The 15,387-nt window shown below is 52.3% G+C and overlaps 1 protein-coding gene across 5 annotated transcripts in view; it reads left to right on the plus strand.

The window, feature by feature from the left end:
* HIP1 (huntingtin interacting protein 1) overlaps nucleotides 1-15,387 on the plus strand; it is a 34,540-nt gene that overhangs the window by 1,690 nt on the left and 17,463 nt on the right. The window contains exon 1 of one of the 5 annotated variants that reach the window (XM_088066152.1): nucleotides 10,874-11,002. The exons of the other annotated variants lie outside the window; for them this stretch is intronic. Within the exon in view, the coding sequence (XP_087922278.1) occupies nucleotides 10,985-11,002 (18 nt within the window). The 5' untranslated portion in view covers nucleotides 10,874-10,984. Of the gene's footprint in view, nucleotides 1-10,873; nucleotides 11,003-15,387 lie in introns of those variants that run through there. 5 annotated transcript variants of the gene reach the window in all.

Raw genomic sequence — 15,387 nt, forward strand, 5'->3', positions numbered from 1 at the left:
CACAGCATGGCCCTGTCTGAGTTTTACTTCTTCGGTGCTTCAGCTCCATGCAATTCCCTCTCTCACTCATTTTTTTTCTCCATTCTTTATTTTTCGTTTTTGAATAATTCTCTCTCTCCAATTTAGAGAACTTGCCAGGCACCCCTGAAGTCTTGATCGTGCAGCTTTTGTCCAACTTCTTCTTTCTGCGGTTGTTTTTTTTTAGAGAAACTTTGTGGGTTTGGGGTTTTTTCTTTTTGAAAGTGACTTCTTTTAAGAAAAGTTTCATCCATTAAATGGCTTTAAAATGAAACATTTCCCTGTGTTTCGGCATGTACAGACTCCTTCGCCTCCCCTCCAAGCCTGTCTGTCTCAGGGCAGCAAAAAATGCATCACAAACCCTGTTTTGGGCTAAGAGCCCAAACAGGCAGAAAGTACATCCAAATGGGCCTTTAGGGAGCCTGAGGAACACCTGCTTGGGTTGGCAGTACCCAATTTCTATGGCCGGAGCTCAGTTTGGAAGAACAAGAGCACCCTACGAAGCTGTGGTGGTGGTGGGACACCCTAGTAGTGGGGAGGTCTAGTGGTGGGATGCTCCTGTGGTGGTGGAATGTTTCGGTGGTGGTGGTAAACTGGTGATGGAATGGTTCCATGGTGGTGGGATGATCTTATGATGGTAGGATATTCTAGTGGTGGAAAGCTTCCGTGGTGGTCATTACATTGTATAACAACTCTGCTCTGACAACATCCATCTGTTGGCTTGGAGACATACAGTTATAAATTTTCTGGTGGCCTCTCTTCTGCTCCTACAGTTGTTCAAGTGTCTCAGTTTTCCTGGGAATGCAAATGTGGGAAACCTGAGGACATGCCCAGGCATGGTGTTCCTTTCATGCTGCCTGTTGGGCAACAGCAGCTGAGGGAGAACAAGACACAGCCAAGGGCTCCTCCTTTCCTTTCTTGTCAATGCTGATAATTTTCATAGGAAGTTGAGCAACAGGGACACCAAATCCTGCAGTTCTGCTGCCATCAGGATGAGCTGGATGCAGCCCTGCCATGGGAGTGTTGCAATGACTGTTCCCTCTTTGCTGGTGTTTCATGTGGTGATTCAACACCTCAACCTTGGCACAAATCTTTGGGCACAGCAAAGGTCACCAAGGGAGGAGAAAAAATACCACAAGTGAAAATCCTGCCATATTTTAAGATAAATGTTTGTGTTTCACATGGTGTTTGATGTTTGTGTCCCCTTCAAAGTCTCCTGGTTGGATTAAGGGGCATGTCCTGGACATGTCCTTCCTTCTACAGGGAAGGTCTTCTTTGTTTAGGTTGGTACTTGGGATCTTCCCTCCTTGGGATCTTCCCTCCTTCTTCCTCTTTCCATGCTGTAATTGTCCACCGCAGACATCCTTGTGCCATGATGGAGCCAAGGAGCGAAATTCCTTCTGTGCTTGACTAGTTGGCAAAGACTGGATATTCAACAGTCGGATGAGCTGAAGTGTTGAGGGTGAAAACGGAGTTAGAAAGACACAGGACTTCAGCAGGGCAGGGATGATGCTTCAGGGGTGATGTCTGCTCTCTGTCAGGCTCTCCCGTTTCTTCACTCGTGTTTTGGACTGCCATAGGATATTTCCCTTCATTCCCAGCAGGTTTATGGCCAGCAGGGCATAAGTGCAGGTGCAACTGCAGACTCAAAGAGGTAGTGTATGAGATGCCCAAGCAAAGCAGCAGCTCACTCCTGGAAGGCTGGAGGTGTGGAAAGATCTCCTTCCTGATACAGCTCAGCTCTTCCTGTACCAACCTGTTCCTTCTTTTTGTAAACCCATCACAGGAGAGATGCTTGGACATCAAAACTGAGGGAAGTGCCCTTGAAGTTGCAGCAGGACATGCCCTGAGCTTCAGTCCTTGTCCCTGCCCTGCGGGTTTTCGGTGGAAGGGAGGCAGCACGTCATGGTGGTGTGTTCTCATCTCCTGGGCTGCAAAGTCACCAAATAACTCTCTTGTGTCTCCCATCCTGAGCATTGTTCCAGTGCCTGGCTGTGCTCCATCATGAGCCGTAATGTCCCACACCACTGCAGGCTGCCCTGTTCTGAGTCCTGCTGTGTCCCAGGGATGAAGACATGGATTGGAGACAGTGCCTGGGGCTGGGACGAGCTACAGAAATTCCATGTTTGTTTCCCAGTGCTCATGATTGCAGGGGCTTTATACCAGCAGATGTGGCTGCATGGTCCCTGTGCCGTTGGGACAATTCCAAGGGTAATCCATCCTGACAAGGGTGAGGGCTGGGACAAGACACTTCTTTAAAATTCCTGCAGAAAATATAAAAAATCTTGCATTTTAGGTTCTTTTGATGCAGGTTTTTCTAGAAAACTCAGGGAGTAGCAAAGGGAAACAGGGATCACTTCGGCTGCCCAGAGCCGCCACTACCTCTGGCACATTTACACACTGGGTCCTTAGGACTGTGTGCAGCAATAAAAGCAGTTTATGACTCAGTAATTACCCTGCAAAGACATATTTGCAGCAGAAGGTGATTGCTGATCTGGCTGCATCTCCACTCCTGCCATCAGAGTTCCCAGGGTAGTGCTGGGGATGTCAGACCCTCCTGGGAAGGGTTTCCCAGTGGGAAAGTGTGGCATTTTCATGTCATGCAGAACTCTGAATGCAGCTGATGCCATATCTCCTCAGGAAGGTTTTAATGTCCCTAGTATCCATGAGCCATCCCACAGGGGCTGCAAAGCTGTTTTGCGTCCTGCCTTGCTGCTGGAGGAGTCTTCTCCAAAACCAGGTACAGAGAGAGGGTGCAAAAGAAAGAGAAAAGTATCAGGTGCAAATGAAATGTTTGGGGTTTTTTTTTCCTCACTGTCAGTTAATAAATCTGTTTGATATGTGAACCAAACTTTTTCACAGCCAAATGCTGGTTAAAAGCAGCTTTGTGCCCATCCTGTCCCTGTAATGGGCTGTGTCACCTCTGGGCCACCATCACAACCCCATTAACGCAATGAATCCTTTCCTCCCATCATTTTTATAATTGGGAATATTATCCTGTATCTCCCAGACACAGCAACCCAGCTGGTTTCAGACCAGACCCAGCTCAGTCCTACTTGCAGTCGTAAAGGAAATACCATTTACTACTGAAAAAAAAAATTTGTAGTTCAGATGCTGCAGCCACCGGCAGCTTTGCCAAGAACTTTAGTTCTTACACAGGAAATGAGGCTCCTTTCAAAGCACCAGAGTGGGGCTATATATATACAGCCTCTCCAAAGAGATATTTAAAGAAACATATTGACACTAGCAAGAACAGGAAAAAATAGCTCTTGGCTGTGGGGAGCAAGGGCTGATGGCAGCTGAGCCCATCCTGGGGGAGTAGGTGATACAGGGGATTAATTCATGGCCCTTTCATCTCTAGGAAAAGGACTTCCTGGGTTTTGTGCTGTGTGAACCCCCATGCTTTCAGTGTCCTGGCTTTTATTGGGAACTAGAGGTGCTGGGGATTGAATTCAGCTTCAGCAGTGAAGAAATGAGTCATCTCATCTCTTTACAGAGAGTCCCTCTTAGAAATTTATTTCCATCCCTAGGGAAAGAAAATAGTTTGTCTTGTACCAGATATGGGGCTGCTTTTCTCATTAGTGCATACAGGGATGGAGGGGTTTAGGAGTTTTTTTCTAGATATAGAAATATCTATTTTAGATGCAGAAATATCTGAAATATTTTTTTAATGGGGGGGATGGACTTCAGAAGGAGCTAAGCCTCAGGAGGATGAATAGATTTGCTGCTGAAAGTACTGCCACCAGGTTCAGGAGCTTCTGTAGCTGGGAAAACTTGATGGTTTTGGACCACCAAGTGACAAGGGGGAACCTTGCCCTGAATTGCACCAGAGGCTGAGTGGGAGGACAGGGATGCTGAGGGATGTTGCTGCCCCAAAAACCCCTTCTCACTCAATGTGTACTTCCCCACCAAGGATGTCCTGTGCTGAGGGGTGCAGGGGGGTTCTTGCCCTCTGAAATTTGTCCAGTTTAACTCCATCCATCTGCAGAGCTGAGGAGAAACAGCCAGGAAGGCAGGGTTTTTACTAAATTCTCCATCAGAGCGCTCTGGACTGAGTGTGGTCCCCTCTGCTGACACCGGCTGTGACCCAAGTCCAGCAAAAACAGTGGGAAAGGGTATATGGGATGTGGGCACCTGTCATGAGGAGGGGGTGACTCATCCCAGCTTTGCTCTTCCAGAAGAAAAAACCTCTGGGCAGGGTCTGGAGCTGCAGGAGGGACAATTTAAGCTGAAAGATTGAGAATTCAAGGATGGGGAGAAGGTGCCCATTGCAGCCCATTGCATCATCCCATGTACGTGACATGCAGCCAGGATAAACATCACCTGCTCCAGCACTGTCTGGCACATGACACTGTGGAGTGAGCTCCAGCACCTGGATTCTGTGCCCATCCTCATCCCATCACCCACTGCTGGTTCTGTACCCTCAGAACCTGGGACAGAGGGTCAGCAGCTGGGGGTCATACCAGCAGCGTGAGGGCTGGAGGGAGGGCTGGATCCTAACCCTCCTCCCTGCTACCAGCTTGGCTGATTTATTTTGCACAGTCACCAAAGGAGAAAACTTCCTGGGGACAGCCTGTTCCCTGGATGACAGCAGAAACACGCAGCACAGCCAGTGTTTTAGCCCGGATGTGTGAGTCCAGCCCATGGCTGGACTAATTATTCATTGTGTGCTGTTCCGGGCTAATCACAGGGCAAGGTAAATTATCCCAGTCCACAGCAGAAAGGTGAATTATTTTCTCAAAGGCATACACAGACACTGAATAGTTTGCTATGGACTCACCAAGAGAGTTGGGTTGGAAGGCAGCTGTGAAGCTTAGCTTGTTCCACTTCCTGCCACAGGCAGGGACACCTTCCACTAGACCAGGTTGCTCCAAGCCCTGTCCAGCCTGGCTTTGGACAGTTCCAGGAATTAAAGAGGAGCTGTTGGAGCGAGTCCAGAGGAGACCCATGAAGATGTGGTGGGGCCTCCCATACATTTCGTAATGCTTCCAGTAGGCACAGGCATGTTTTCCACACCCAGAGCTGGGTTTCATGCTCTTAGGGCCCCTCCAGCCTCAGTGCTGGGGCTGGCCAGAGCACGACAATGCAACCCTTCTCCTTGGGCTGGGTGAACCCAAGGCTATGCTGGCAGCTCTCCAGCCAGTGGTGTTTATTTCCACACAAGGAAATGAGGAAAACCAAATATTTGTATCTCAGGAAGGGATTTTGCAGCCTTTACCATGGAATCTTGCCTTCTATTCCCTCCTCAATCGTCTCAGACAAGCAGCAATAACACATGAAACACAGTTTCCTCTACGTCCTGGATTTTTTTCCACCTCGGGCTCCACCCTGGTCACAGCAGAGATCCCTGCTGCAGCCCTGCTGTCTCCCCAGGCCCTTCTCACACCTAAGGAGCATGCAGAGTGCAGGTGGTCTCAGCCAGGCAAAGTTACAGAGCTTTTGTGGGAGTATCACCTGTGGCAGAAGCAGCCACAAGCACTGGAGAGGTATTGGATGCTGAAGCAGGGACTGTTAAAAGAGCATATGGAAAGCTTGAACTCACACAGCAGAGAATCCTGGAATGGTTTGGGTTGAAAGGAACTTTAAAGACCATCTCACTCTACCCCTTGCCATGGGCAGGGACACCTTCCACTAGACCAGGTTGCTTCTCCAAGCTCTACCCAGCCTCACCACACTCACAGGGAAGAATTTCTTCCCAATATCCCATCTAACCCTGCCCTCTGGTGTATTCCATGGGACTGTGGGATTGCTGTATTGCCAACAGGGATGGATTGAACAAGGAGCTAAAAATACCAAATGATCGATAATGGCACCATGAACCTGGGTTTTTGTTGTTTTTTGGGGTTTTTTTTAAGAAAATCTCTATATTGACAACTCAACCAAGTGGCTTCCTGTAAAGGCAGGAGGGATAATGGAGCTTGGCTCCCTGCCCACACACTGTGCTAGCAGCGGCTTCACCTGCACCCCTCTGTCCATGGGGAATGACGTGGTCTGCCCTGGGAGCCCTTCATGGATCTCCTGCCTGGGGTGATGTGGAAGGGCTGCTCTCCTCCCTGCTTTCCATGCTGGTCCAGTTGTGGTGAGCAGCTGGGGAAGCTTGGTGCTGAAATAACCCCTGGGCTGTGCACTCCTGCCTGCTCCATGCCGGCACAGCCCTGGGGGCAGCTGCCAGCCCTGGCCCCGTGCCTACTTCATCCTGATCTGCTTTTTCCTCTCATTTTCACATGTCCAGTTATCTGCGGCATTACAAGGATTTGAAAATGGCCTTGAGCTTTTTAAGCACTGCTCCCAAGAGGATATTTTTCCTAAATCAAGATTTGCGAAGGTATTTGGGCATTAGCCAGCCAGGGGGATTTCCAGAAGTGTTGGAGCAACCAAACACCCTTTAAATCTGCCTCCATGCAGTGCAGGGTCAGGGCTGGAAGTAGCTGGTTCACAAGGACTTTGACCATTTGTGGACAATTTTTACATCACCAGTGTCAGCATGAGGGTTTTCCAAAGGCTGATCATCGATGGATCTCTGGAAAATCACAGTGGATTGGGATCAGCCCTGAGGGTTTTGGCTGTACCGCAGTGTCTGAGTCCAGAGAAACTCATTGTACCTCCAGCTCCTGCCAGTGCTCTTCCATCCCTGTATCCTGACTAATCCATGATGTGGTGCTGGCAGTGGGGAAGGTGTCTGGTGCAGGTCTTGGCTCTGCTTTGGAAAGATATGGAGCAGTGCAGGAAAGCCAATCCCTGTTACAGCATTCTAACATCCCACTCAGTGGGGAAAAAAGCCATTGCCATCAATGTGGTGACAGCAAGGTGGGTTTTTCCTCTAAGTCCCACTATCCCAAACACTCCCAGTGCCCAGCATTCACCCCCTGCTCCTAAAATGCAAGCTCCTCACACAGCCAGCGCTTGGTCATCCAGCTCCAAGGACCAGACACCAAACCCAGCCTAACCCAGCCTCTTCAGCACATCCCCCAAGGGAGTCCCCCAGGGCTGGAAAGCTGCTGGAAAGAACTGAAACCTGAAAAAACAGACAATAAATTGTTTTCTAAGTGATTGGTGGTTTTCCCAGTGAACCTGCTATTCTCCCTAGAGCTCTGAAAATCCCAGGATCCTGGAGCTCCCATATCAGAACAGTGCTTCAGCAGCATTAGGCAGGTGTAAGCCGTGGAACAGGATTAGTTTATTGTGAGCTGGGGAGGTGGGTTTAAACTGCTGGTACACTGGAGAAGCTGGGAAAAAATACTATTCTCTGAGGAAAGTGAATTTAGGAATCTGAATCCAAGGAGTTGGTTGAGAGCACAGCCCTGATTTGGTTCCTTCCCTTGGGGAAGACTTGGGAAATACAGAGAGATCAAGAAGGAGCAACAGATATTATTAGTCATCCAGGAAGGAGGTGGCTGCAGGGGAAGAGGGTTTTTAGTGGAGTATTTTTAGACCTGGTAAAATGAGCATAAGGAGAGATAAAAAGAGGGAAAGAGACCTTTGAAAGGCATGTAAATGCTCCTGGGAGCAGTTTGGCCCGGGCTTCCCACTCTCCTCCTGAGCATCAGCTCAGGCAGAGATTTGCTCCAACAGAAATCAGATGTAAAAGCAGTAAGTTTCCAAGGAGCTTCTCCGGGCTGCAATGACAAAAGGCCATTTGCTGAGACATTTTACCGTAATTCCCATCATTTTAATGGGAGGCAATTGCTGAAATAGAGTTTAAAAGATGCTTGCAGAGCCTCCGGCAGGTGGGGGAAGATGCTGAATGTCTCTTCTTTTTTCATACATCGTGATCCAGACCACACAGACCATCCTGGAAGCTGGCAGGAGAGTCACGGAGCCACAGGAGGGTGGAGGGTGGACAAAAAAGGACTTGGAGTGAAGCATCCAAGAAGATTCAGTACAGCCAGGGGGAGAAGAGGGATCTGCACCTCTCCAGATGAGACCATAGGATGATGAATGAAGGCCCTCAGGAGACAGGGGCAAGCAAGGAGCTATTTCCCCCCCTGGTTCTCTAGGGAAGCAGCCCTCACTTTGCCTTCCCTATTCCCTGTGGGAAAGGCTCCTTCCTACCCCAGTGGAGGCAGTGCCTGGGATGAAGCATGTGGGTTTGCACATCTGACTGGGATACTCTGTGTATCCCCCGTTCTTCATGGGAGCCCCTGGGAATAACCCAAGGGCATCCTGGAACAAGGAATGCCTCTTCACCCTTGTGTCCTCACAGTGATGCAGTGAACTACAGCAAGGAAGGGAAGAGCATGAAATTTCCCTTCCACCTCAGTGGATCCCTGAAGTGGTAGGATTTGTCCCCATAGGCTGCACCAGCCTTTCTTGAGCCCTGGATTGGATGGGTGCTGTCATTCTGCTCAGTGCTTCCAGCTTTCCTGGTCTCTCTGGAACTGGGGTTTCCCTTTGCTCTGAGGACCCTCCCAAAATTGCTTTTAAGTTAATTTCCATATTTTCTGCTCAAGCTGTCTTGGCTCTGATTCTTGCCCCATGGCTGAAGCTTCCCCCATGCTCTGAAGCCAGGTAGATTTGGAGCTCTCTGCCTTTGCCCCAAGTGCTTCTTGGTGGTGTTCAAACTCTGGGCTTTGCCAGCTGGAGCAGCTCAGCCATGAGGAACCACACTGCAGCTGTGGCCTCAAATACGTGGATGTTCCAGCTCTGCAGGAGACCCTGGATACCTTCCCCCTGAGCTGAGCACTTTGTTCAGGGGGGAGCTGGTTTGAAAACATGATTTGGAAAAATAAGTTTAATTATGATGAGCTGATTTTAATTTGGGGGATTGAATAGGGATGCTGGGAGCACAAAGCCTGTGACTGGGGGTTGGGCAGTCTGGCATGGCTGCACACGGGTGCAGTGTTATTACAGCATGTCACCAGTAACAGAAAAAGTGGATGTATCCTGTTTATTATTTTAGAGGCTATTTTCCATGCAGGTGGCATTGTAGAGAAAGTCACATCCATCTTATGCATGTGGGATGGACTGGGTTTCGTCCAGATCCTCTTTGGCTTTGGCTGTGCTCTTTGCATACCTGTCTTAAGGTCTCTTCATGCAAATGAGCCATTAATACTTGATGACCAAGTGCTAATTGCAGCACTGTGGCCTCTCGAAGCTGTGGCTTGGCTTCCTGGTGACTCTGGAGATAGTGCCCTGGAAATTCTGGACTGTGCCCCTGGGATATCCTGGGGCAGCAGGCAGCAGCAGTCATGGCACGGGGTTCAGAGCAATGCTAAACCCAGCTAAGGGGGAACTAATTTAAGCTGGGGGAAACACTAGGCTGGGGGTGGGCTGCACACTGAGGAACCAAGCTCTCACTTTTCATGTCAAGAACATGGCTGAGGGTCGCTCCCTGAGGGGCTTCACTCTGGGGAGGGCACAAAACCTGGCCCCATGATGGCACCTTTGACAGGAGCAGGTACCCTCAATAGGGGCAGATGCCAGCCCCGGTTGCAGAGCACTGATCTGTGCTCATTCCCAGGCTCCAAGCAGTATCCAGACTCTGCTCCTGAAGGAATTTGGCTGCTGTTTGAAACCATCTAGTCTAGCAGAACACATTAAGTCCAGCAAAAAACCTGGTGAGCTGTGTGCTCTGAGACAAGAGTGCTGCCAAGCGCTGCTCTGTCCATCTGTCTGTCCATCCCAGGGATCTCACAGGGGCTTTAACAACCACCTGAGGAAAACACAACCTGGACTTGGCTGTAAAAATTCCCCCAAGGCTGGGATGAACTGGATGGTAGCAGCACGGGGTGTTGAGACAGTGCAGGGATGGCAGCACTCTGTCCCCTCAGGGATGTGGGATCCTCTTTGTCTCATTAAGAGGCCAAGTCACCATCCCAGAGTAAGTGGCTGAGCCGTGACTAGACTGCCATAATCCTGAGGGATTACTGTGTTGGCTGGGCTGGCCCTGCAGCAGCACTTTGTTCTTCGGGCTCTGAAGCGTCTCCTCTTTGGCTGGCAAGCCAAGGACCTGGGCAGTGCTTTGAGGTTGCTTTTAGGAGATTCACTGAGTGATAGAAGAATTGTTTGGGTTTCTTTTGTGCCTCCCATCAGAAGATGTTCCTTGAGCACGAGGAGGACCTGGGAAAAACCAAAATCCTCCTGCCTGGATGCTTTCTTGTCCCTTGGCAGGGTGGTCATGGTGGTCAGCGAGCCGTGCCTGCCTGCCCGTGGGACAGGCTCAGGCCAGAGGCTTGTTACCACGCTGGTTTAATTGCTTTTGTTGCTGGAACCAAGATGCCAGCAGCTGAGTGGGCTCTGGAACAAGGGAACCCTGGGCAGGTCCCAGACAGACCCCAGGCACGGAGGTGGGGCAGAGGATGGTGCGGGGGGGCTGACAGGGAGTGGACCAGGGGCGAGACACAGGGGTAGGGAGTCTAACAGGGAATAAGAGAGGGGTATAACAGTGCAATAGAGAGTCAGGGGATGGAGCAGGAGGGTGCAGATGGTACAAGGGATGAGGCACGGAATGGGGCAGGAGGCCAGGGATGGGGCAGCAGATCTGGCAATGGGGTAGAGGTTCGGGTGGAGGTCGTGCAGGGGATGAAGCGGGCATCTAGCAGTGGGGCCGGAGATAGAGCAGAGCTCTAGAGGAGGGCTGGGGCGGAGCTCTCCACCCGCCCACCGTCCGGCCCTCATCCCCCCCGCTACCCTCTGCCGCCCGCCCCGAAGCGGGCGCGGGGGAGGGCGGGCGGTTCTGCGGGACGCCCCCGGGCGTGCCGCCCCCTGCGCCCGCCCCCGAGGCTCCTTTGTTATTCCGGCCGAGCGCCGCGGTCGTGCCGCCCCTCGCGGGAGCGCGCCCCGTGCCCGCCCCGCGCTCCCTCACCTCGGCCCCGCTCCCGCTCCCGTCCCCGCCCCGCTCCCCCCGTCCCCCGCCCCGCTCCGCCGCCGCTGCTCGGCAGAACCTTCCAGCGCTGCCGCCCCGCGGGGCCGCCGCCATGGGCGCCGCTCCGCGCTGAGCCCGCGCCCGGCGCCCCGAGCCTCCGCCATGGAGCTGGGCAAGGTGGTAAGTGCGCGCCCACGGTCACCTCCCGGGGACCCTCGCGCCCCTCCCGGGCTCATTCCTGGAATCGGGGTTTGCATACAGGGAAACTCCTTCCTGGGGAAGTTCGTTACCCTCGGTACCGACGGTTCCCGGAGGAACATTGCGGGGAGCGGGGATGGTTCGTGTGGCGGCGGGACCCGCCACCGGCTGTGGGGGCTCGTCTCCGTGGTGATGCGGAGCTCCCCGTGCGGCTGCGGCCGGGGACGGTTCGCTCCCACACGCCCGTGTGTCTTCCCCCAGCCCCCGGCTCGGCGGGGTTCAGGCCGTGCCACGAGCACCCGTGTCCCCACGAGCGTTGGTGTCCCCATGCATCTGTGTCCTCACGAGCACTCGTGTTTCCATGCATCCATGTTGCCATGTCCCCAGGAGAACCTGTGTCCCCACATACCTGTGTCTCCCTGCACCTGTGTACCAGTGCGCAGTGCCGCTGTCACAGCTCCTCCGGCCCACGGGGACTGCCCCTCGCCCAGCTAGAAGGAAAGGAAACAAGTTCTGGGAAGGAAGTGAGTTTTTAGGGACTGTTCCTACAGGGAGCATGTTCATCACTGCGCTGCTCACCTGGGAAGAGGGATTTGGGTTTTCCCGGTGCTCCAGCAGGTCCCTCAGATGCAGCATTGAGCCCACGTCGTCGTGGCTGCTCTTGGCACCACTGTAGGATCCAGACACCCAGGGGGGATAACGGGAGAGTGATGCCCCATCCTGCTCCCAGAAGTTGCTGCTCACCCAGAAGCATTGCAAGAAACGATTTCCACCAACACTAGATCCGAGCTCGATTTGGGAATATCCTGCTAGGGCAATAAGCACCACCGTGTTCCTGCTGGGGTGATGCTTCCCAAGAAAGGTGGGTCCCAGATGGCAGCTGATCATAGAAATGCACATCTGGATGAGTTCCTTGCATCTGCTCCCCAAATCCTCCATCCTCACTCCTTTATCTCTTCCTGTTCCAAAAATTGCCCAAATGTTTGCATCTGCTGGTCAGCATGACTGGGAATGTTTCAGGAACATATGAAGGTGGTGGAAGACCTTCTTGGACTGTTGACCCTGTCAGACACAGCCAAGCTCCCTCTCCACACAGAAATCACCACTTCTGGAAGAGATTATCCTTGCATATTTAAAATTAAAAGCCTGGCTATCGGGGCAGCTCATGGGAAAGGCTCTGGCTGCAGCCAGGCCAGCTGGGCATGTGGGGCAGCATTGATGGAGTGCCCTGAGCAGTAATTAAGTGAGAAGAGTAATGTGTGGATGTGCATGTCTTATTGGAGGGATGAGGATCCTGGGTTTCCCCCTGGATTTCTGCCTCTCCTCAGATCCAGCTCCCTGTGATGGTCTCTGGTTGTGCTCTGGGGTTGCCGGGCAGCGGCAGCCTAGGCTCTGAACTTCACAGTGTCAGCTTCCCCAGTTGGTTCCTGTGAGGTCTGGGGTTTGTAGCCTTGCTTCAGCATCAGCTTCCAGCCTTGCGTGTCTCCTTGTGGTCAGAGACCTCTGAACCTCATAACCACCACTGCATTTTCAGGCCCAGGTGCTTTTTCCCCAGGTTTCTTCTTCATCTGTGCTGGAAGAGCTCTATTATACTCCTCTATTGGGCATTGCTGAGTGCTGGAGGGGCTGGTGGTGTCATCAATCTGAAGTCATCATCCTCCTGGCCTCAGGAGAGCAGACTTGGAGGCAGCAATGCCAGAGCAAGGTCTCTGCCAAGAAGAGCATCATGGTGATGCCATTGGATTCCAGCATGGCTCACAGAACCTGTTGCCATCTTCTTGGGGACTATTTTGGGGGGTACCATGTGCAGGCTGTGGGACAAGGTGTTCCCAAACACCTACACTGGTATCACTTGGGGTTCAGGGCTGTTTGTGGACACCTTGGTCCTCTTCCTGCTGGCATCTGGGCTGGTGGCATCAACATCTCCTCCTGGAGAGGGATATCTGAAGCCACCACCACTGGGAGTGACTCCAATCGATGCAGTGAGGTTTTGGGGTCTGTCACTAAAATATGTCATTGGTTTGGGGAAGATGGTTGTTTTTATGGCCCAAGCGATGGGAAATCTGAGACTTGTGTCATTTTGGGAACTATTCTCGTCTGGAGGGAGAAGAGTGGCAGCGTCTTTTGCAATATGCTCACACAGCCTGAACAAGGAGCTTCACTCCCAGAGGAGCTCCAGCCGGGAGAGGAGCACTTGCTTTCCAAAGTCATGGATTCTGCAGCAAATGCAGCCAAATAGCTTGGATTAAGTGGTGGGAAGGTATTTTCCACATCTCCTGACTCCCTGCTCCCAGGAAGTCTATGGAACTGAGTGCAAAGAGAGGTGGAGCATCCTCCTGTACAATACGTAGAAATATATCCCTGGGTTTTACCTCCCATGTGGCTGGCCAGGCCTGCCAGTGTTGCTTTCCTGCCTTCCTGCCTCCCTTTCCCTCCAGCTGCTGGCAGGCACAAAGCCAGGTATGTTTCCTGCTCCTCCTGCTGCTGTCAGGCCACAGGTGCCCAGCATGGGGGGATCACAGCCACCCCAACTGTCCCCGGGGCTCCTGCCAGTCCTCAGCAGAGCATTGACCTGCTGGCTTTGTTCCAGGATTTTGCTGGACAAAACCATTCCCTGAGCCCCATCGAGGTTGGGATTTGACATTAGCTTCTGGAGGTGGGTGATGTTTAAAGAGAGATGCTTGAAAGAGCTTGCCTGCCTCCCATGTCCTACACACCTCCAGGGCCTGAGCCAAGCTTGGCTATACTGGGATTTGCATCTTAATTAAACCCGTGGATTTTTTTCTTCCAGGCTTGTTGTAGTCAAGTCCTCCTGCTCCCTTCTCCGAAGCGCCTGCATCTGCAGGGCTTGTGAGCAGTTTTCCAGAGGTATGCTCCACCCCACTCTCCATTTATAGAAAGGAATTAAGAAGAAATGAGGGAGCATTACTAAGAGGATTTGCACTGCGACTTGCTCAATTTCTCCAAATAATTTGCAGTAGCTCTGGATTCTTTAACCAACACTTGCTTCCTTTTGGAAATGAAAAAAGTTGGAAGGCATTGTGCTGCTCCTGAGCTTGGCTCCACAAGCTTGGCTCTTTGCCTCCAAATGGGAAATTTTGCATTCAGAGAGTGAGAGCGTAATCTGGGGAAGACTGGTGGGGAGTGAGGGTATGTGTGGCAGAGGGAAGTGTGTGTCAGGGCTCAGAAAGCCTTGTCATCCCGACCCTTTTCCTCCATGCAGTTTTGGGCTTCTCTGTCTGGAGTCTGCAGACACGTGCCCGGAGAGGTGACATGAGACCTGGTCCATGGGTCACCCATGTTGATGGCTCTGCCCTGCTGTGGGATCTCCTTGTGAGAAGGACTGGGCTGGATCAGGGGTTGGGAATTCCCATGGGACATAGCTATTGTGGCCTGTCAAGCCATGGGCAGTAGACCTTCCACAGGTTTCTGGGAATCCCCTTGGTATTGCAGAGGGAGGAAAAGACTATTGGAAAGATCCCATTGCTCAGGGATAGGTAGTCCCAGACTGCTCCTCTCCCAAATGGCCTGTGCTTTTCCATGCACATTCGTCCCCCTGCCAAGTGGCACTTGGAAAGCTAACAGTGCTTGCAGCATTCCCAGCCCTTGCAGCCTTCCCAGCCCCAATGTCCTTCCCAGCCCTTGCAGCACCCATGGAGCCACTCCCCAGCCTGGCAGAGTCCCATGCGCAGCCCTGCCCCAGGTCCTGCCCCACTGAGCTCAGTCCCACATCCTGGCCCTGTGGCTCTGCATGAGTGGCTGGATGGCAGTGTCCCCCTCACACCTCTCCCTGTGCAATGGACCCCTCTGGACTCTCCTCCTGCTTCCTACCTGGCCCGTTGCACAAGAGGATATTCCAGAGTTTCCTGTCTCAGCAGCAGGGTGGGGTGTGGAGCTGCCCCATGTCCCCAGTGTTCCCTGACTTGTTCACAAAACCAGAGCAGGGCCAGCAGTACTGCCCAGATGTGTTGTGGTGGGTCAGAAGTCACCCTCATAGGTTGGAAGCCCGTAATTAAATAAAAAATTCCATCAACTCCAAGTGTGGAATGATGGTGGGAAGGGGCATCTCTGAGTTAGGATGAAAGACCCTCTATGGGGAAGGAGTCTGGGCTTGCTGTCCAGGCAGCCCCAAATTTCCCTCTGTTCTGACCCAATTTTGTGGCCAAATCACCCTCCCTGACCCCACTTGTCCTCTGGAGGTGACAGTTCCAGCCTTGGTCTCCTGCTGCTGCTCCGTGCTCTCCCCAGCTTACTGATGTGGGTGCTGCCAGAGACACTGATATGGCAATTTGAGCATGTCCCAAGTGGCTTCCGGGATGGGACCCCTGCCCTGCACTTCTGGGGATGCAGTATGAAAGTAGGGTGTC

Source organism: Pseudopodoces humilis, chromosome 23 (genome assembly GCF_049639895.1).
Source record: "Pseudopodoces humilis isolate 2021_Gansu_Grassland_sample_001 chromosome 23, ASM4963989v1, whole genome shotgun sequence".
Lineage (NCBI taxonomy): Eukaryota > Metazoa > Chordata > Aves > Passeriformes > Paridae > Pseudopodoces > Pseudopodoces humilis.